A 21,679-nucleotide genomic window follows, 5' to 3' on the forward strand; every position below is an offset into this window, starting at 1 on the left:
AGGGAAGGGCTTGGAGCCTTTTTTCCAGGTATTGCCTGCGACATGCTGGGAACTGAGGCTGGGGAAAAAAGCACCATTCCCTCCCTGCTCCTGCTGGGAAAGGAAAACCAGGAGGAAAACAGGAGGGAGCACAGGAGAGGCAGGTAAACATATGCATCGACTGAAACATAAACAAGACTCTGTTTTTTTGTGCAATGTCTGTTAAAATAACATTTTTGTGTTAAAAACCACGCGGTGTGACGAGCGTTGGGAAGTGCAGCAGAGAAAATCCAATGGAACACCTTCCCACAACGGAACACTTCCATCGCTAGAAACCAAAGGAAAATCCAACTGGAGCAGCTTACAATGTTTGCCAGGGTTTGGGTTTTTCCGCCCCCATCCTCCCCCACCCCCATATTACAAAACATTGGTGCTGGGTTTTTATTTTTATTACTAAATGGGCTCCTCTGCAGCTCATAGACAATCACGGGCGAATTGGAAATTCCATTTTATACAAACAGCTCAAAAAATATTGGGAGTGAAGTATGGTTAGGAAACACTGCTCAGGTTGGGATCACCGTGCGTGGAGGAACAGGATGAACAGGTTAGTGCATGCCTCTGGAGCGGAGCATCCCCCCTCCCCAAAAAACATACAGCAGCTGAGTACAGAAAGGTAATGTCCACAGAATTAAGTTTTTCATGCTATTCTACTTTCCAGTGCTCTCCAATCCATGTGCCATGGCCAGGTGGGGAATGCTGAGGTATATTCCAACAGAGATACCTGCACCCAGAGGAAAATCCATCTCTGGAAAGGGTTCCCCCCCCGCTTTTTTTTTTTTGTTGTTTTGTTTTTGCACAAAGCAAGTGCTGCACAGGAATTTCCCCCAGCTCCCATCACTTCCAATTGATCCCAGACCATAGATGACGTCCCCATTTTTAGGCACTTCTTTTCCAAGGGAGTTGTCACTTTGCTGAACCCATTTTTGCATTCTGGCCCACTCCACCCCCTCCCTGGCCCCCAGAGTCAGGGACTAGTTTCTCCTCCAAGTCCAATTGAGGTTTTTTTTTCCCCCCTATGGAAAATTTCCTATGTATAAAATGACAAAGGAATTGTTTAATTAAAGAGGAACAGCCTGACTTGGCAGTTTTGCAAGACAGAAGATGGCTCTTTAGTATTTAAAACTAATTTCACAATTTAAATTGGACTTTTTTTTGAAGTATACGAATGAGACATAAATATAGGCTTATCAATCTGCTTAAAAATTTCATTCACATCATGGAAAATGTTTTTCATTTATTAAAAATATCACATTTGGAGACTAGAAACAGTAAAGTGCATGAAAAGTTTCAAATAGAAATTCAAGAAAATCTTATAGCAGCAAAAAAGCAGAATAAAGAAAAACTTAAAAACACAGACACGACCTTTTCCTATCACTGTGCCTTTTTTTTTAAAACATTAAGCAGCCAAACAGATTTTTTTCAGAAAATTGCATCATGTTTAATGCCTCTTGAGGCACAAGGTTTTGAACTGGCCACCCAGAGCGTTAAAAGGAACAAAAAAAGGGATTTCCAACACATCCAAAGAGCATTAACATTTGGGAAGGAACCAGCAGCTTTTTACTTCAGCCCTGACCAACAGCAGCTCCTAAACAAATTGAAATCAATAGGATTTAGAGCTCAAATTTGATCACAAATATTTGGCTATCTTTGGTTTTCTGATAGTATTGAGATGAGGGGCAGGGCCATGCTGCCAATCATTTATAGTCAGGTATTAAGTGCTTTGCTAATGTGCAAAATTTATATTGGATGCAAAGTTCAGTCTCCATTTTGGATTCAAACAAACAGTATTTCTAATATTCTTCCTACCAAACAAGCATCTCTAATTTTGTTTTTCTTTCTCCTAAATGTTGGTTCAATTTGCCACGTTCTGGAAAAAAGCATTACCTTGAAATACGTTAAAATGCAACTTTTTTAATCTCTTTTGTCCATTCAGAAGTGCAGCTTCCTACTGAAAAGAAAAAGCCAGTTTAAAATAAAAAAAACCCAACAAAAATTAAATTAAAAACCTGGAAAGGGGAATAATACTTTGGTTCCAGCCCTAGTGCCAAATGATACCAATATGCACCAAAATGTGCAAAATCTCATATCAAACACATAAGGAAAGGAGCTCGAAGAAGCAGCTTAAGGTTGGCCATACTTCACTCCTATATACTGGGATTTACAAGTGTACAGGTCCGTGAGAACAGTCCGTGCCCGCCGGGCAGGGCTGCACTACCTGCGGGAGGGCAGGTGCACCCCGTTCACCAGGGGCAGCAGCGGCGGGTGGAGCTCCAGCTGCGTTAACAGGGAGAAGTGGTCGGAGGGGATGTGCGGGTGGGGGCACCCCGTGATGTTGTTGTCCACCAGCCACTGAGGGTCCAAAGGCCCCAGGACTCCGAGCACGTTCATGTGGGTGTTGGAGTAGAAAATGTAGTCAATCACACCCTGCGGAGAGAGGGAGAGACAGTGCGGTGAGGGCAGCGCCTGGCAGGCTGGCTGCACCGTGCTGAGGTCGGGGGGAAGGCACGTGCCACGTCCATCCTCGTTAAACCAGGGGCAGCCACCGTCAGGGAATGAACACAGCAGTGCCTCCCAGAAATCAGTGCTTACTTTGAAGTCAAAAGTGTAATTGGTGTAAGGCATCAGGTTGTTCTCGTAGGCGCTCTTGAGCTGGAAGCCGTGCGTGATCCTGCCCTCCGAGGCTCCGTTCTTCCCGTTGCCGCTGAAGTTCATGAGACACTCGTTGTAGCGCAGCTCCTTGAAGTCCTTGTGGTTGTCAGCTACTATGCCGTTGCTCAGGTATTCCACTACACCTGTTGGCAAAGAGAGGGATTTAGGGAGTTGCTCTGAAAGACAACATTCGCCTGGGAACGTTAAAAACCAGAACACCACAAAGGCACGCCGTGAGATCAGAATTAGCAGAGTAAAACCCTCTCCTTAGAAAGTCTTCATCAAGAACTCACTTCTTTCCTACTTCTTATTGCTACTCGAGGCATAGGTATTTATTTAATGATTTATTTAAGATCTAATTATGCTTTTCTGGACTTTTGTAGGTTCAACCAGCTCTCCTGGAGTGTACAGCCAACCACGAAAAGCAGGTGACTCAACTGCAGGACTTGAAATCTCAGCCAGATTTCCAAAGACAGCTGTTCCTAGGAAAGCTTTCATCCATACCTACCCAGGGGAGTGCAAAACAAGCCTGTTACCCTCAGAGGAAAAAGTGGACTCAAATGCTCTGAAAAGGTAAGTTAAAAATTAAACCAAAACCAGCCTTACCTGAATCAGGCAGTGAGTTGAGATCCGCACACAGCACCAGAGGGATAGAGTTGGGATCTGCTGTTGGGCTACTGGGCCTGCTTGAGGCTTTCTCCAGGATGTTTTTCAGCTCTGAGACGAACATCATGGTCTGGATGAGTTTCACATCTGAGTATTCAGGGTCCCAGTGCATGTGGGCATTGGCCACAATGAGCAGCTGTTTGTCCACGTGAAGCGATTTCATACCTGGATAAACAATTTTAGCAGTGAAAGTTTCTGTGAATGCAGTGGGTCCCTTCTTGTTAATGCTCAGGGTGTAGCTCCTCAGGGCTCAGGGTCAGACACATGAGCAGATGGGTGTGTTTTCATTGCTTAAACCCGCTAAAACGCCTGCAGAATGGCCCAGGAAGCTCCTTCCAGCCCTGCAATTTCTCCTCCTCTGAAGCCATCAAAACCCTAGCTGTGCAGACAGCGCAAGGTGGCAGTTTCATCTGTGTTGGAATTATCTGCTGCATCTGGTCAAACTTAATGAAAATGTGACAGTCAGTCCATCAAGAGGCAGGAAAAGATACCTGATAATCTTCTTCTTCCACATCAGTACATTAGCACTGACATCTAATCACTGGGGGAGGGTGGAAGGAGTCAATCAAGGGAAGGAAAAGAGTTGAAAATAGAAGTTGAACATTATTGACAACTACTGGTAAGAGCAAATGCACATAAACACAGCGACCCTGCGAAAGCTGAGTTGTTCAAGCAGAATTTAACAGAGTAAGTAAGCAGGGATAAAAGCTCAGAAGGAGAAATGTAAATGCTGGACATCTTGCTGCAAGCACAACCAGACCAGGCAATCATGTCATCTGTGTCCTGTCTTAGCCACTGATGGGCTGGATTTGGCTACACCTCCAACGGGAACAGCATGGATTACCCAGGAATAACTCATGTCTGTCCATGGAGCTGAGTATCAATGAGGACACCACGGTCATACTCACTTGCTCCAAATAACTCCTTGTGCACCTCCAACACCACGGCGACTCCAATGTTGTCCTTGGTCATGACTCTGTTCAGCATGGCTTCCGAGCCCTCCGAGTTGGCCATGGCCACCTGGTTGAACTCCACCGTGTGCTTCTGCACCAGTGTGAACCTGGGGCAATGGGGAGAGAAGCACAGTGAGCAGCTGTGACCCACAGCTCCCTGGCAGTGTCCCCATTTGAAAACCATCCCTATTTGCTTCCACACGCTCCCTCTCTTCTGAGCCACTCGAGCTGGCTCTAGACACGACCCGAGAACTGCATTTTTGTTTCTGGAAGCAGGGAAAAATCTGAAAGGCAGCTCAGGCTTTGGGAAACTTCCACCTCAATTACTGGAAGCTGTTCTGAGGTTTGAATGTAGTTTTTAACAGCTAATGCTGGCCCTTACTTTTCCGTTTTGAAGAATATCGCGCAGCCATCCACATGCTTTTTCTCCTGCTCGGACATGATTTTGGCACGTGACTTCGGAGAAAAGAATCCATCATATCCCCGTTCTTTCAAGGCTGGCAGGAAAAGGGTGAAGTATTGCTCCGTTTCCACTTCCTGGAATTGAACACAAACACCTCAGGCTAAAGAAGTGAAGGAAACCTTTCCTTCTGCCTGTGCTGGCTTGCAGCCAGAAAAGCTGCTGTCTGCGCAATCCATATCACTTCCTAAACTAATGGTCTGCTGGGAACTGATGTGCATTCCTGGATTTCCTGGAATCCCTCCCAAAGGCAAAGTGACAGGTGTACTTTGAACAGCAGTAACCACACCTGATATTTTTGACATTGGAATATGGATGCACAGCTGGTATTGGGAAGACCTGGAATTTGCTACTGAGCAGGTGACTATGGTGTTCCCAAGGGAACACTGAATCCTAAAGGCGGAGGTTCATGTTTTCTGTTTCTGATGGAAAATGCAGTTATTTTTAATTACCTGAAGACTAATGATATCTGCATCACAGTTGACGATTTCTTCCATGATTCCCTTTTTCCTATACTCCCAATTGAGTGCCCAAGATGGGCAGTAGCCATAGAGCTGCCGGGTGGCATATTTATCACACAATACATTGTAACACATAACTGTAAATGAAGCTGCAAGGAGAGAGAGAAAGGGAAAGGTTATCAGCCCCTGGAGACTGAACTCTTTGGCTTGGGCAAGAGCTATGGTAAAACCCAACATGTTGAAGAGATGACCAGCATCTCATTCAAATGACAAAAACTGTATTTACAGCACAGCCATACGTTAATTTTTCTAGCACAAATGAACACAAATTGCTATCTTCACTCTGATCCAGGAAAATGAAGATCAAGACGTGCTTCCCAGTGTGTCATGTGAGCACAGAGAAAAGAACCACAGATTTACCTGAGGGCAGAATTTGGTCTCGTTCTTTTAAAGTAATCCATGGCCTTGGAGGCAGCTGCTCTGGATGAACTACAAAAAATTACACCAGTGATTAACTGAGAGTTTCTATTTGTAAGTTACAATTTCTAAGTCAAAGTGATGACTGAACAATAATGTGCTTTGCATCCCCAACTCCCTGAGTCTTCAGGGGAGGCAAAAATCATTTAGATGAGTATCTCTAGTAAGAGCAGTATTGTCATTTGTAAGATTCGTTACTATTTTTGTCTCTTGTTTTCAGATTTAGAAGTACCATGGAAATACTCCTGCACATTGAATAATCTGCTGAAGGAGGAGGGGTAAATCCTGGCATGGTTCAGCCATCTCTTCTGCAAGAATCTTGCCCTGTATCCATCATTCCCCTGCAGTGTATTAACTTCGGAGACATCGAGTGGCAAAACAGAAGGCTCAGTTACAGAGCCACAAAGCAGGACTGAAGGCAGGTACTGGATGTTCTTAATGGCTTTGGTGTTTCTTGAGCTAAATCTGCCATTCTGCTTGCATTCAAATGATTATTTCTGGTGGGGAGAACCACAATGGCTTCAGCAAGGCAGACTTTGCCCTTGGTTGATAAGTGAAGGGTTTCAAACTGAACAGTGGGAACATCTGGCTGTAACATGGGAGAAGCTTAGACAGTACACATCAGCCTCTTCCACTGTGTGTGAGGGTGTTTCTTGGGAGATGACCAGAGCCACCTGACAAAAACACTACATCAGTGAGGAAATACTGTCCCTCCAGTGGTTCAGAGTCTTGTTTTAGCAGTGAATACTACTTTTAAACCCTTTTTGCCCACCAGATCCATAGGGCTGTACCTGCTAGATTGTCAAGCATGTAGTTCAGTAGCTTTCGGGTTCCGTCTGGATCCTGGTAGAGGCTGAGAATATCTTGGGATAAAGGATTGCCTGCCAACAGCACAAAACAACAGCAGGGGGATCAGCTGCCTGCCTTTCTTGAGGCTTTCCACCCAAAGAAAATCTCCCAGAATGAAAACAGACAAATTGACTCAGCAGGTTAAAGGGTTTATTTCCCTGTCTGCAGATTTGAAACGGGCTCCTAAGGAAGTTTAACAGCATTAAGAAAGAGAAGCATTGTTGTCCCAACTGCCTGGCCATTTTTGCTACAAACTTAACACTTAAAATACCCTGTAAGAAAACTTTGAGGTAATAGAGGAAGGTTTTGAGCTCAGACCCCCTTAGCATTCCAGAGAACTCATAGGAATATGGAATTGGAAAGAGCTCACCTTTCAAACCCAGGGTTTGCAGCTGGAAGAGCCGTCCAAGTTCATAAGGCAAAACCCGTAAGAGATTGTTATTTAAAAGCAATTCCCTGCAGCAAATGCAAAAACAGTTGGGGTGAGTATCACTTCAGAAGAGAATTCCTAAGGTGCTGTACACTGCTTGTCCTCAAAGAGAACACTTTTCACCCTGTGTTTTATTATGGAAAGATGTGCCAATGTTCCCATATCAAAGCATGACTGAAATAAATTCCTTAGGGGGAAAAAAGCAACAAAACCCAAGATAAAACCTGGGATGAAAACAGTGATATACCAATGACCATAAATGAAGCCCAGTGAACCCAGAAGTAATTACTAGAATCAAAGTTCTGCACCAACCTGGAATTTTCAGGATTATTTGATATACAAGCACAGAAAACAAACTGAAATTCTCAGTCCTGATCCCACAATAGAGATTTTTGAGAAGTTAACCAGAATTATTCCTCTCACCTGAGAGATACCATGTTTCCTAGTTCTGCTGGTAAACTTCTGAGTTTGTTGGATGACAGATCCAGGTAAACCAGATTGTGAAGCTTGGCAATATCAGGTGGAATGCGAGTAAGGTTGTTGTCATTGAGGTGCAGAGCAGTCAGGTGTGTCAGCGACCAGAGTGATGTACTTAAGCTCCGCACTCTCCCTGGAAGAGGAAAGCAAGGAACCACCTCTTCACTCTGGAACCACCAGATACACACTGGGTCTGGAGTGCTCTGGGCACCAATTACGGGAATTTAAACCCCAACCAACTCACCCGAGATCTCTAATTCAGCCCAGTGCGACTTCTTCCCGTTCGCCACCTCTTCCGCTGACATGATGGTGTAAATTCTGCGAGGATCTGGAGGATCATATTTTTCCTTTGGCATCCCTGTTAGTCTGAAAGACCATCATAACTGTTACTCGACAGCATTCCTTCGTGTCTATCCCACCATGAGCTGACCTTCCCAAGGAACACTGCAACAACACAGCCCAGGGGTTATGCACAATCAGTATCAGGCTGCCATCAGCCCGCTGAGCCAAGCAGGCACTCACACCTGGGCAGAATTCCAGGATGGAAAAGAGCATTTCTTCCTAGGAAAGCTGCAGTTTCTACAGTCACCTGCTGGGTTTCCCAGTTTATCCCCCACAGCCTACAGAGTTGTTTGCTGTGTGCAGAATCTGCAGACAAGATCAGAGCATCCCACTGTTCTGGCAAAAGCACACGGACTGCTCCCTCCTGTAGCTTGCACAGGGAACCAAGGATTGAAGGGAAGGTCCCACTTTTCTACTCCACTTATACAAGGTTTGAAATTGCACTCTGAGGGGGAATTAGCTCCACTTTGCCATTAACCATTCAGCGTTTGTGTTTTGTGCTTTTTCCATGCTCGGGATCAGTCAAGACCTTTTTATTCCTAATGGCCCAGGAGCCATAAAAGGAGCTCAGGTAAAGTTCTCATTTAGCTGTTCTGGGGCACAAAGGGCTCCAGCCCAATGCAAAATGTGAATATTAGGTGCCTAAGGACGAGCCTGTGCACACCAAATTCTTCCAATTGTCCTGACTGTCAGAAGAGAGCTCTTATGTCCCATTCAAAAACCATCCACTTTCCAGCAGACACAGGGAGAGATTTTATTCCATGCCTCCCCAGACTGCTGTGCTGAGCAGGACTGTGTGTGATTTAAAAACACAAGGTTAGCTGAGTTTGCTGTTTGCTGGTCTTTTCCTCCCCAGACACACAAAATCCACGAGCCTTGATTTTATACAAATCCAAAGCAGCTGCTCCACAGGATGCAGCTTTTCCCTCATGCAGACGTCTCTCCTACAGCTGGCTGCAGTAGCTGTGATGCTCTTCAAATGCTATAAATCAAATCTGAGGTAACAAGTTGAGGGTTTCGTTCAGCAAGTCTAACTAACCAAGGATCCCACCTTCCCTATATGAGGGTCAAGTCCTGCAGTGTTTTCCAGCTGATGCTGACAGCCTGACCAGCGTTCTGGCATGGCACGGGAGCAGGAGCTGGCAGGGCTGTCCCCTGCCAAGGGTCTCAGTTACAGGGCTGCTGCTTCCTTCCCTGATGAACGCTCAAGGAAATTCCAGGGGCAAATGCAAGCTCCACGTCTAATTATAGCCCCCTGTTATTTCCAGGTGAAGTCACATGGCGAGCAGAGCTACGGGATAAGAGGATTCTGCGCTCACACCACCTGGCACGGGGCCATGAAGGAAACCAGTTACTTAAGGACAAGGGATTAGAGCTGAAATCCTTCCATTCTCATTCCAGAACCCCAAAATCAGGAACAGCCTTTCCCCCACACACAAACAGGCTGTGCTTTGGGAGTGCCAACTCTCTGATGCTTGGGTTTTGCTGGATTTATCTCTGTTCTTCAAGTGCCTGTGCAGAAGTGGGGAGCACTCAAACAGATTCCTCACAGCCCCTGCCAGAGCCACAAGAGCTCTATTCTACCTGCCCTCACTGTTTAATCTGTCATATCTTAAACAGATCCGTACCTCTACCACATCTGGAGCCAAGACACGAGAACCTTGCTGTCCAATACCCAAGATTTGGGTGAGTGCTCTGTGATGAAGTCCTCAAAAGCGTGGTGGTGAGACCATCTGAGCCATCCCCTGCCCATCCACACCAGCTCACAGATGACCCCATGGCACCATCTGAAAGCTCCAGAATTGCTCCTTGGCAGGACACCCAATTAAATTATGTTGAAATAGGGCTCGTTAAGAGAAGTGCTTTGCCAGCGTAGAGCAATGTGTGGCCGTCAGAAGCCTTCCAGAGAAGTGAGCCCTGAGCTGGGAGGCCAAGGACACGCGCATTTTTCAGCTGTTAGTCATTTTAATATTGCTTTGAAATAGTGGTGAGTCAAACAGGCAGCAGTGTCATTACCACAGTTACGGAAAGGGGAAAACAAACCTAAATCAAATGCACTTTTTTTTGTTCTTTCTGCATCACAGCAACATTGAGCAAGACTTGAAAGTCACCGTGTGTAATTTTTTAGGCAAAAAATGAATTCTGCCTGGGTTCCCAACTCCTCCCATTCCCATCTCCCACTCTGCTTGTCCTGGAATTAAAACAATATCCAGAAATGCCAACCTGTTTTTGCTCAGTCTTCAGGGAGCTACACTGAGTTCCCTGAATCCGTTAATCCCAAAATTGGATGCGCATCAGTGCACACTTTTGCAGGCTTTTCTTCGAAAGGCTCCCCTTGGAAAACTGAAGCTACTAAAACTTGCTCTCTGCTAAAGATCTAACCCTGTAAACTTAAATAGTGTGACCCTGATTTTGTGTGTATTAAGGACAAAACCTCTTCCTGATTTCGTGTAAATTAAAAGAAAACCCTGAAGTGAGGACATCAGTGCATTAGTAAGAACAGTATTTAAGCTGAGGGTTCCTGAAGTAACTCTTTGGGTCCAAGTCCATCCCCAAAAACCCAGAGGTGACTGGCAGAGGAGGATTACTCGGCTGGAACCCTAGGTGTGGTCCTGGGTGAACCTAAGCAGCTCTCTGAGGTGGATATAAAAAGGGGCCAGGGGCAGCTACTGTGTTTCCAGCAGTAGGTCTGTGCCTACCTTTTCTTTGGACTTTCACCGTTTTATGCTGTTTTGTTTTCTGGGTTTTTTTGTGGATGGGAGATGCTGACCATCATTTAAAGCCTAGGGAAAAAAGAAGGAATAATGGAACATGACTGAAGTTGTGAGGAATGTCAAAGAGGAAAGGATGAGCTATTGAGTTGCAGCAGAGGCTTTCAATATGAAATGTTTTTTTGGGCAACAAACAACAGCAACTTCTGGGTTTTAGACACACAGTCCCTTCCCCAAGGAGTGCAGAAGATTCATTTCTTAAATTAGAGTGACCATAACATGTTTTAAGTTCTTTCATATCTCAATGCATAAATGAGCTGTCTAATGAGGAAGCAAACAGAAAAGAGCTGTGCCTGCATCCTACAGCAGCCCTGTGTTCATGGATGTTTGGCATAGCTCCAAATCCTTGCCTCCAGCCCAGTGACATTCTTTGTGATTATTTTTTTTCCCCCAGCCTCTGTACGTGGATGAGTCAAACTGCCAAAGCATTTTGGAAAGTCTCCAGCAGACAGCCCTGAGTGGCTCCTCCTTCCTCCGAGCACAGCTGACTGTCCATCCCCTTCCATATGGTGATCCCTCCCAGGAATTACCGATCCTGCTGGCTGATGGGGTGTGCACGTGTGTACACACACGTTGTTGGATGTTGGAAAGTCAGGCTGCAAGCTGGAAAACAGCACCATTTTTATCTGTTTATCTACATGTCTATTTATGTATTTTATAATCAGGCCTGAGTGGCTGCAAAGGGGGGAGAGGAAGGCTCCTCATCTGCACTGCTCTGCTTTTAGGAGAGTGTGACAGAAGTCTCCCCATTTCAGCCTCCCCATTGAGAAGAGAAGCAGAGCTTATCCCCACAAATACAAAAACTGGCTTGGAGAACTCTGGGGGGAGGAAAATCAGGTGATTGTTCAAGGGTATGTTAAGGGGATTTAAAGACACCTGCCAATACTGGGATATGTATAGGTGAGTTAGCTTAAGGTAAACTGTTTGCTATATCCCTACATACAGTATCTAGTGTGTATATATATATATCTACACCGGCAAGAAAATATTGGAGAACAGGGAATTTTGATAGTATTTTGTATGGATCTGAGCTTTTTTCATGGTGCTTTCCTGCAGGAACATGTCCAACCACCTCTTTGTACACTGCCTCCCCCAAGAATTCAACGAGCACCCTGAGTCTGCCATCCCAGGTACTGTCTCTTTCCAGCTTCTTATTCCAAGTACCCTGACTGTGGATAGAGATTAGCAGGGAATCAATTATAAATGCCTCATCATGTTTTTGGGGTTTTTTTAAATTAAAAAATCCCCAAACAATTTAAAAAAACAATGTTTGAGGAGATTTGAAACCTTCTCTGAGGAAAGTGTGAGAGAGCACAAGGAAATTCAAGTAGGGAATAGGGTAAGAGGTAACCATGAACTTGCAGCTGGCAGTAAATTCAGTGGTGCTGGAATCCCAGGGGGCTCCACGTTATCTCTTCAACAAAGATCACAGAAGCCCAGAGAGGCACAGACAAGTCATATAAGCAAAGCAGCAAAAGCCAAGGGGAGGAGTGGGAAGGGAGGGAAGGAGCTGTATTTGATTAATTCCAGAGTCAACTGGCACTCATTTGATGGAAATACTATTGTCCCACTGACATAGGCCCACTAGTTAATGCCCCCATTCCCTCATCTCCTCTAAATGAAGCAGTCTGCTCTTAAATCACAGGTAACACAAGAATATCCAGGTTTCCACCCTTCTTTTTCCTCCAAGTCACACCCCACTTACAAGACCAGCTGAACTATTTACTGCATGGAAATCCTACACAGCATTACATAGCTGCTTTTTATTGCTGTGCTTGGTTTAAGTCAGACCTCACCCCAGAACAGTTCCTGCTCTGTTGGAAGCAGCCTGTTACCTCTCACTGTGTGCATGACAGCTCCTGAATATCCACATCAGGTCACTGAGTGACACCTGCCTTTGTCTGCAGGTGCCTTTTACACTTTCTGCTTCCAGAGCAGCTCTTGGGGCTGCTTTACATGCAAACACAGGGTAGGCTGCTCCCCAGAAGTAAGGCTCTGCTTACCAGAAATGCATGCAGGGGTTACTGTAGGGCAAGAAGTGTTTCCAGCAGCCAGCTTGTAAATAAGTCTAGTCAGAAGCCCCCAAAGGGCTGGTTTAAACAGTGTACTTATTTATTTACACAAGTATCTCACACTGTTTCAGCGAAATGACCCATTTGCAATGCTGTTCCATCCCCTGGAGAGTGCTGGGCTTCTAATGAGATCCAGGACAGAGTGGCTTAAAGGATTAGGAACTGAAGTCACCTGGAGTCTGGGGAATGAAGAAGCCAGTGCTGGATCAAGACAAAACACTGTCCTGGGCTGTGGGCATGGAGGAGAAACAGCCATGTATGGCTGCAACTTAATGCAGGAGGTTTTCCTAGACTGGTTTGGCAGCCATGGGACTGGGGAGACAGAAAACTCCCAACAGCAAGAACAGAGTGAGCTTGCAGTGCCATGGTGTGTGAGGGTCTCTCTGAGCCACGAGGGAAAGAGCTGTTTTATTGACAAGGCTGATCCAACACCCATGTCTCATTCAACTCCTCAGGATCAATAACTGGAGAGAAGTCAGCTATTGACCTGTTTTTTAGCAAAACTACACTGGAATTATGAATCCATGCACACTGCAGGAACTTGGGAGAGCTCTTCTCAATGAACCTTAACATACAGTTGGAATCATTAACAACCTTTCATCCTTCAAAGCAAAGTTTGTCCTAAGAGAAAATAAATGAGATTGTTTCAATGGCCAGGGTGTCATCTTCCCCTTTCAGTGGCAGACTGCCAGCACTTGCACAAAATAAGCAAAGCCCAGCAATGCTTCAGTTACTCTCCCTCTTCAATCCAAAGAAATCTGCCACTATAAAACTTAATTCAAACAGCTTTAGAGTTACAAGGCTTGCCTTGTTCCTTCTAAGTCTGGATGAGTCAAAGCTCAAGATTTTAAAAGAAAGGAGGAGAAGAAGAAAAAAAAGCTGAAGGAAAAAGTACACAACCATAGTGGAAACTGTTTTGCAATCACTGGCACAACAAATGAGCCTTTTCAGTTTGAACAGGTTAAAGGATGTTGCACTAGTGCTCAAAGTAGCTGGGCTTGTATGCTCAGGAGAAGACAAGGGATCTGTTAAAATCCCCCAGTTTACAGGCTTAAACCCTGTTCTCCAGAGGGTCTGTATAAATGTATTTTGCATTTTAATCTCAGAAGAAGAAACATTTGCCTAATAGCCTGAGCAAAGCATATTATTTGAATATTGAAAGATAGTTCAGCTGCTTCTGTATCTGATTATCCCAGTCTTTCCCCATGAGTATTTACACCATACTTAAACTTCCAAACAGAATCCCAGAATGGTTTGGGTTGGAACACACCTTAAAGCCCATCCAGTTCCACCTCCCTGCCATGGGCAGGGATACCTTCCACTATCCCAGGTTGCTCCAAGCCCCATCCAACCTGGCTTTGGACAATTCCAGGGATGGGACAGCCACAGCTTCTCTGGGCAACCGGCTCCAGAAGAGAGGCTGAACCTGTGTGGGTTCCTCTGTTCAGCTACCCAAAAGGATTTCACCTAAAGCCAGGGAATCTCTTTGGCAAGTTTTGCTGTAGTTTTTCAGACAGCTTGGTTTTCTGGTATTTCTTAACATACTGGCCTGTAAGAGGTTAATTACAAAGTTCTCTGAAAGGAAGTTAAAGAGGAGACATGCAGTCCAAGGCCCTGCTGCTACCTCCCCTGCTGTACAGAAATGGAGTGTAAAGGAAGAGCATGGACACAGTGGGTAGGTGCAAGAGGCAGGTATGGCTTCAGGAATGCTGAAGCCTTGTTAACAGTTTGAAGTTTCAACCATGTAATTTTCCAAGCAGAAAATACTTGTGAGTTATACTCATCTCCCCATGTCCAGGGTTGTTTTGTTCAGACCTGCAGCTGCCATGGAGTAAATGTCCAATGACTTAAAACTGAATTATTCCCCCTTTACCTGCATGGGAAGCACCTAGGGATTCCTAGAGCAGGCAGAAAACCACCTTGCAGTTCAGCACAGGCCAAGTCTCAAACCTGGTCCATCCACAGGTCTCTGACAGATGTGCTTCTGTCATCCACTCAAAACATTCCTAATTTCTCTGACGCACCCCACTCCTTCACAGTCTTTTGCTCCAGACTAAGGAGGAGAAGGAAGAGGCTCATTGCACATGTACAAACATGTGCCTGGAGGTTGACCTGCTCCCAATGGCAAGATGTGACTTGGATATAGGAAAAAAACGTGAGCCTGGCTCTTCCTGGCAACTGGGACTGTGTTCTGGTATGTGAGAAGTTATCTGGCCCTGCTTTCCTTTTGCTTTCTTAACCTTCCAAAACAAAAACAAAAAAGGGATTGGAGGAAAGGCGTTCACAAGTGGAAATGGTGGCTGGGCAGTCATTCATCCTGTGCTAGCTTTTTCCCACTTCCATGGCCAGTTGTAAATTGATGTAGCACAGTAAGTACAAATTGAATTTTAAGCTATAGAGGAAGTGGAAAGAGAAAAGGATATTCTCCACATGCCAAGGTTGACTCAGGATAAAGAACATTTTTTGTGGGACACACACCCCTCTCCCTTGTGATACCACACAGGATGGTGATACCCAGCAAAGCATACCAAGTATGTTTTCTGCTTTCCCCCTTTCTCAGTTGTCCTGCAAAAAAAAAAAAGAGCTACAAATCTGCAAAAGGAAGTCTTCAGCACTCTCTCTAGATGGTGCTTAAATCCAGAGCCTTTTGAGAGATTGATTTCTTAAGGGGGGGGGAAGCGAAACTAATTTGTGATTAGAAGGCACAAAGATGTTCACTCAGATGGAAGCATTCCTGAAAAGCGAGGGGGAAACTACCCGAGCAATTCATTCAGCTGCCCTAAAGGGTAAACAGCAAAGTTGAGCAGCATCCACAAATCCTGATTATTGTTAATAGCTTGACCAAAAGCTTACGGGTTTTGTACTTTTCTTTGTACTCCTGGCATCTGAAGAAGTAAAAAAACATGTTTGACACCAAAGCAAAGAGGAGGGTCCCTCTGCAGCAGCACAAGGCTAAACATTCCTCCCTCTCGTGCAGCCTGCAGAGCTGCCTCAGTCCAGGAATATTTTTTGCCTTCAAAAAAAGCATGTAAGATGTTTCATTGGGTCTTTCTTTCCAGGCAGTTTGGAGTAGCAGTCTGGGGAGCTGTTGACTTGCAGCAGTAATTGTGGAAGGATTGGTGGCCAGGATAAAGGACACTTACTTGGGAGCTTTGGTTCACATTCTTGTTCCCAACACAGCCTCCAGAGACTACAGGTGGGTGCCTAACTTGGGAAGGAGAAAGGCCCACAGGAGAAAAGCTGCCTCCAGTAGTTTCCCAGCCATAAAAAATCCTGCTGCTCCTAGCTGAGGGCACAGGAGGTTTCCCTTTATCCTTTGTTCAGAGTAAGGAATAATCCCGATTCACATCAACGGGGATGACGGCAGGGTGCTCTGAAAGATTTGTCTCTTCATGTCCAAAATTTCCCAACCCTCAAGCTGCAAGTGGGGGGAACCCAAAACTAAACTCCTCCAGAAGGGTTAATTTTCATTATAATTTAGAATATGCACTTACACCCCAGCCTTCACATCCTGGAAATCTGCATTTGGAGTCCCACGGCCCTTTTATTCACATTTTTGGTCTTTCTCAGAGAAAACACCAAGCTCCTCCCCAGGCAAGCAGAATGGGGAAGACCCCTACACCATGCAGGTAAATGCTGAGCACAAATGGTGCTGTGCACCATAAACACCATTAATCATTTACACCAGGAAATGCCAGAGTAGGGGTGAGTAAATACTTTACTGATGTTTTGAGCCAATCAAAACCACCACAAGCACACATGGCCGTATCTGCTCTGTCTCTGCACACACAGGTTACAAGCTGTAGTTAAATTACTCGTGTGCAAACCCCACCAGGTTTCTGTTCTGTTCCCTGGTCTGGGTGCAGCTCCCAAAATCGCTGTGCTTGCTGACTGCACCTGACTTGTAGCTACAATTGCTTGGAGCTGCTTTTTCTTCATCTTGGAGCATTTTGCTAAGTGCTGGTTTAACATCCCCCCACCCCCTAGAAGGGATGAAATGTAATTCTTGTAGAACACCACACAGTGCATTTCTGCCTATCTTTAACTCTACTTTCCAAGACCACCTGTCAATTCATTTTCTGGTGGTGGCTGAACACTCCTAAACTTACATCTCTGTAGGGAGATGCCCAAGAGACTGCAAAAGTTGTTCTTCTAAACAGGATTCCAGAAAGATTTTCTTCCACTGCTCTCTTTTATTTAGAGTAACTTTAGTATGGTGGTTTGTGGTATTTTTTATTTTGTGGGGGGTGTTTTCTTCTCATTTTCAACCCTGAGAGAGGAATTTTCTCCCACATAACAGCACCCAAGTCAGGTAAGCCATTAGAGGTAAGTGTCACGTAGCCTTTTGTGAATTTACTAAGCTGCCAACAAAGCCAGTCAGCATGTTCAGCTAAAGGCCTTACACGGTGCTCTCTGCGTCCCACTCTGACATCTGAAGGCACAAATGGATCCAGCAAATCCTGTGCATATTAAGTTCTTTTTACCATTTCCTGCTAGATGCTTCAGTTTACTTCAAGCTGATATTTTTGGGGTGCTCCTGTGGCAGGAAGTTTAATGACACAGCCTCATGATGCACATGAGCCTTTTAAGATGGGGAAGGAAAGCAGCAGAATTCCAGAAATATTGTCACCACCTAAGGAACTTGATAAAGAAACTTTTTTTTTAAAAATCATTACAGATGAGATGGAGAAGCTGCACAAACAAATCACTGGAACCCAAAGAATTAATCAGAAGGTGAAATTACCCTACACTGTCACTGTAACAAGCACCCAAGCCTTGATTACAGCCTGCCATCAAGAGAACCACAGAATCTGGACAAAAAAAATATTACAAGAGGCTTAACATTTAATGCTCTAAAGCACTAAATCCACAGCAAATCCTCCTGAATCTAAATATGCCTAAGACATATTTTAACTTATTTTTTAAAGTTCTCACAAATGCCATCTTATGCTCCCAAAAAATTAAGCTCCACTGTTACTTCTGCTTTCTCAGTAGTCTGCAAATCGGGTTACATCCCATGCCTCGAGTGCCCATTTGGCACCCCAAAAAGCTCTTTCCAATAATCAGTAAGCAAGTAAAAAGTAAGCACTTACTTGGATTAATCTCTCTTTTTAAACCCAAGAAACCCAAAAGTGTCCAGCAGATTACAGCTGATAGAAGCAGAACTTTTTGGGGGCGGTTCAAGAAAGTTTGCTAGGAAATCGTGCATGTTACTGATGCGTTATTTTATCACTTAAAATATCACTGGGGAAGGTTTTAATAAGAAAAAAGAAACACGCACCCCCATTTGTGCACATTGACTTGAACAAATAAAACAGTGGCCGCTGAGATCCACCTAACTGTAAGTTTTAATTCTTGGTGGTTTAGATTTAAATTACATAGACTAACACAGTGTGGAAATTAATTAAGTTTTCTCCATTGGTGCCTTTTCATTTTCCTTAACAGACTCCACACACACACACCTTGGGATCACTTTGTGGCTTATATCTCCTAGGACTGGTGTGAAAGCTAAACTTGGTTTTAACAGGCAGGTTAAACCTGCCTGGCTTTTTGCAAAACCAAGGTTGTTAATGGGAAGCAACAAAATAACCCCAGTTTATCCCAGGAAATGGAAGTTTTGTCATCATCTTCAGATGGAAAGGAAACAGCCATAATGTCACTTACTTCCACAAGAGAATTCCTGCTGCAAACGTGATGGAGCTCCTACAGATTCCAGATGGGAAGAGGAGAGCCCCGCACAGAAAACACACCCAGAGCAGCCAACCCTTCCCTTCCCAGACAGGTAAATAAATGCCTGAGCAGGCTACATCCCTGCAAGCAGCACTGCTACCAGGGACAAACACCCTTTAGAAAACGAAAACAAGCTCTATCAGTGAAAGTGCACTTCTGCAGATAACAGCTCCTGTAGCTGGGACTTCTGCTGGCACAGCTCTGTCGGTCACGGGTCACACTCTGTCACCGTGTGTGCAGACAGAGCTGTGCCAGCAGAAGTTTGCCGTGCAGACCTGGTGGGAAACTCCGCAGCCACTGACATGGATCTGCACAGTTTTGCCTTTTTCGGCTGCAGCCGAGGTGAGTTTTTCCAACACTCTGATGAGGGGGAGTCCCATTCCTGGCACAGTAGGATCTCACCTTGCAAGAATGGCAGATAACTAAACTTTGCACAGAAACACCTATAGGCCATTTACACTGAATTTTATCCTTCAATTAAATACATAAACTAAATGAGAAAGAGCCCTGTAGGAAAAAAGATAAAAGGGAATAAATTAAATTGTGCTGTACTCCAGCACTTGGAGCAGCCCTCACTTTTAATAGTGAGAAGGGAACAAAACTGGAAGTGTTTAACGGGATTTGTTTAGCAGCAAGCAGAGCACTGCAGAATTTCCACGGTTCCGTGAAACCCAACAGGCATACTGGAATGAGGCTTTTGGCATCCTCAGTCACCTCTGGAGGAGATTTAACGCCTGAGTTGGAGCTCAAACACAAGTTGTGTTTGGGTGAACCAACACGATCCTGCAGGTTGGTGATGTGGATCATCATTCCAGAGCACAGAGGAGCGAGATGTCACCAGTGTATGCTGTCCATCTGCTCCAGAGCAAAATTCTAAAACTAGTCAGGAAATGCCCCCTTCCCTGGGGTGGGAAGGAAGGCACAGAGCAGGGCTCCCTCCAGGACATCAGGTCAGGCTGCTGCACTCGCACGTGGGGCAAGGCAAACCTCAGTGTCCCGCCAGCCTGGATCTGCTGGGAGGCACTGTGCCCACGGCCGGCTGCATTCCGGGACAGGGATGTCTGGCAGGACCAATTTCCTTATTTTTCACATGGAGAACACAGAAACAAGATCACTGGCAGTGCCTTCTTTGTAAAGCCATGCTCTATCTTCACGAGAGCTCTCTGGCCCTCCAAACTGGGATACAGCTTCTAGGAATTCCTTGAGTCGTGTCACATTGATGTTAGGAATAAGGTGCTATTTTTTCCTTTTTAAAAATAAACACATTACCATCACTTTCATTATCGGCCGTGTCTACACACCATGAACGACTTCTGGGTGGGTGTTTGCCCCTCTAGGTTAGTTTTCAGTTGTGGGGAAGAGTCACAGAGAGGGGAGGGCACAGGTATGGATTTAATTGTAGCAAATTCCCTGCTTAACCAAGGCCGTCTAAAATCCTTATCAGCATGCCAGCTCAGGAGAAGTTACACGTCCCCAAAACAAATACTCAGCCTATTCAAAGTTTCTAAAATGGCCTGATAAAAGCCACTGGTCTAAAGATTTCCAGAAGGTCAGATAAAACGTGGTGTGGCTCGCAGCAGCAGAGCCCTCCACCACGTTTACCCGGAGCGCTTCAGTTTGGAAAGCAAGCCCCCTACCGTGACAAAAGCTCAGTGTTTAGGTGTGTGCTTTCATGTGCGAGCACCACCGCCTGGGCTGGCAGCCCAGGTTTTACTGCAGGTGACACTCCTGTCATCTTCCTCCTACGGAGCTCCTGCGGACCACTGAAACACCACTTGGAAAAGGTGGTGAGACCAGTGTCTCTTGGAAACACCCTAACCACCAAAATACCCTCACCCCCAACACACCCTACCTAACCCACTGGGAGCCACCCACAGCGCCAGGCCGAGGTCCCGTCACGGAACGCGAAGGGGATTGGGGACAAGCGTTCGCCCCGCGGCCAAGTGTCACCCTACAGCCACTGATCACCCCGTGGCTGAGGTCAGTCCCGCGGCTGAGGTTCACCCCGAGGCTGGGACTTGCCCCATGGCCGGGATCAGCCCCCGACAGGGACTTGCCCTTCCACCGGGGTTCGTCCCACGGCTGGGATTGTCCCACGCCTGAGGCTCACCTCGTGGCCGGGGGTCACCGCAGGGCCCGGCTTCACCCCACGGCCGGGATTTGCCCCGCGGCCACGGTTCAACCCCCGGCCGGGATTCGTCCCGCGGCCGATCGTCCCCCCACGCCCGGAACTGACCCCACGAGCACGGCTCGCCCCGCGGCCGCCACCCGCGGCATCCCTTCGGGCAGCTCCGGCTCCGGCCGCAGCGCCGCGGCGGCCTCCGGGTCAGCCCCGCGGGGCCGATCGCCCTGTCCCCGCGGCGGGGGCCGTGCCCGCAGCCCCGCACTCGCCACCCGGCCGCGGCGCCGCCGGCGGGGCCCGACATGGCGGCGGGGCCGCTCCCGCCCGCCCGCCCGCTCTCACCTGCATGCGGCGCGGCGGGGCGGCGGGGCCGGCGGCGGCGCGGCGGGGCGGGCGCACACGACATGCGGGCGGCGGCCCGCGGCTAGCGGGGACGGAGCCGCGGGGCCCGGGCGGCGGCGGCGGCGGCGGCGGCGAGGAGGAGGAGGAGGAAGGAGAGGAGGAGGAGGAGCGGCGGCCGGGGCGCGCAGGGCGGAGGAGACGGGGGCGGGCGCGGGGAGGCGGCGGCGGGCGGTGCCGGGCCGCGGCGGGGGGAGCGCGGGCACTCAGGGGCCGTGTCGGCGCTCACGGACGGGCCCGGCACCGCCGGCAGGGCCGGAAAGACTTCCTCCCACCGCGGTTTTACCCCTCCTTTTACCCTCTCGGTTTTACCCCCCCGTTTCACAGCCGAGGAGGCGGCTGTCATCGCGCTGCGGTGGGAGAAGGAAGAGCCCACCTGGGAATCCAGGGTGCCCCGCGTTCGGCGGGGATCCGAGCGTGCGGGCATCTCTGGCTCCTTTGTTTCTCCTCCTCTAGGAAATGGGGCTCTCACGGCGCCCAGGTGTCAGTGGCGCGGAGCCTTGTGGAGCAGGGAAGCGCAGGTAAATGCGGCTCTGGTGCTGAAGCCCATCGCCCTCCAGACACACCAGCATCCTTTGGGTGGCCGGCTAAGGCGAACGTGAGAGAAAGCTGGATTGAAAAATAAAATAAGGGTAGCAGGCAGGCGCGGGGAGGGATGTGCGTGCCCAGGTGGGAAAACGATGCTGGGGAAAAAAACAAAAGCATCACGGAGATGGAGTGTCTGAGGGAGCTGCAGGTGGTTGGGGGGCACAGGGAGCGACAAGACATCAGGCCCTGGGGCT

At 47.1% G+C, this 21,679-nt stretch overlaps 1 protein-coding gene and 1 long non-coding RNA gene across 6 annotated transcripts; one reads left to right on the forward strand and one right to left on the reverse strand.

Moving 5' to 3' along the window:
* Positions 1-1,253: 1,253 nt before the first annotated feature.
* CNOT6L (CCR4-NOT transcription complex subunit 6 like) lies at positions 1,254-7,821 on the reverse strand. Its single transcript, XM_085057766.1, has 11 exons — positions 7,706-7,821; positions 7,408-7,594; positions 6,925-7,010; positions 6,497-6,586; positions 5,649-5,717; positions 5,220-5,377; positions 4,690-4,844; positions 4,263-4,414; positions 3,295-3,519; positions 2,629-2,831; positions 1,254-2,463 (listed from the first exon to the last, which is right to left on the reverse strand). Exons 1-11 carry the CDS (start codon positions 7,815-7,817, stop codon positions 2,251-2,253), a joined length of 1,650 nt encoding a protein of 549 aa, XP_084913892.1. The 5' UTR covers positions 7,818-7,821; the 3' UTR covers positions 1,254-2,250.
* LOC146437791 (uncharacterized) lies at positions 2,828-17,539 on the forward strand. 5 transcript variants are annotated; one of them, XR_014851529.1, is made up of 5 exons: positions 2,828-3,261; positions 5,926-11,474; positions 11,631-11,704; positions 15,706-15,842; positions 17,325-17,539. It is a non-coding gene; the product is annotated as an uncharacterized LOC146437791 (long non-coding RNA). The 5 variants fall into 5 exon arrangements; XR_014851531.1 differs by having other exon boundaries at positions 5,926-11,411; XR_014851530.1 differs by having other exon boundaries at positions 5,926-9,489; positions 10,969-11,704.
* Positions 17,540-21,679: the final 4,140 nt, after the last annotated feature.

Source organism: Lichenostomus cassidix, chromosome 4 (genome assembly GCF_008360975.1).
Source record: "Lichenostomus cassidix isolate B80296 chromosome 4, HeHo_3.0, whole genome shotgun sequence".
NCBI lineage: Eukaryota > Metazoa > Chordata > Aves > Passeriformes > Meliphagidae > Lichenostomus > Lichenostomus cassidix.

Coding starts and splice junctions, on each gene's coding strand:
- CNOT6L (XM_085057766.1), bottom strand. CDS start 7,817: ATGCCAAAGGAAAAATATGATCCTCCAGATCCTCGCAGAATTTACACC. Junction 5,378..5,648: donor AGACCAAATTCTGCCCTCAG/GTAAATCTGTGG, acceptor CTCTCCTTGCAG/CTTCATTTACAGTTATGTGT. Junction 2,464..2,628: donor ATTACACTTTTGACTTCAAA/GTAAGCACTGAT, acceptor CTCTCTCCGCAG/GGTGTGATTGACTACATTTT.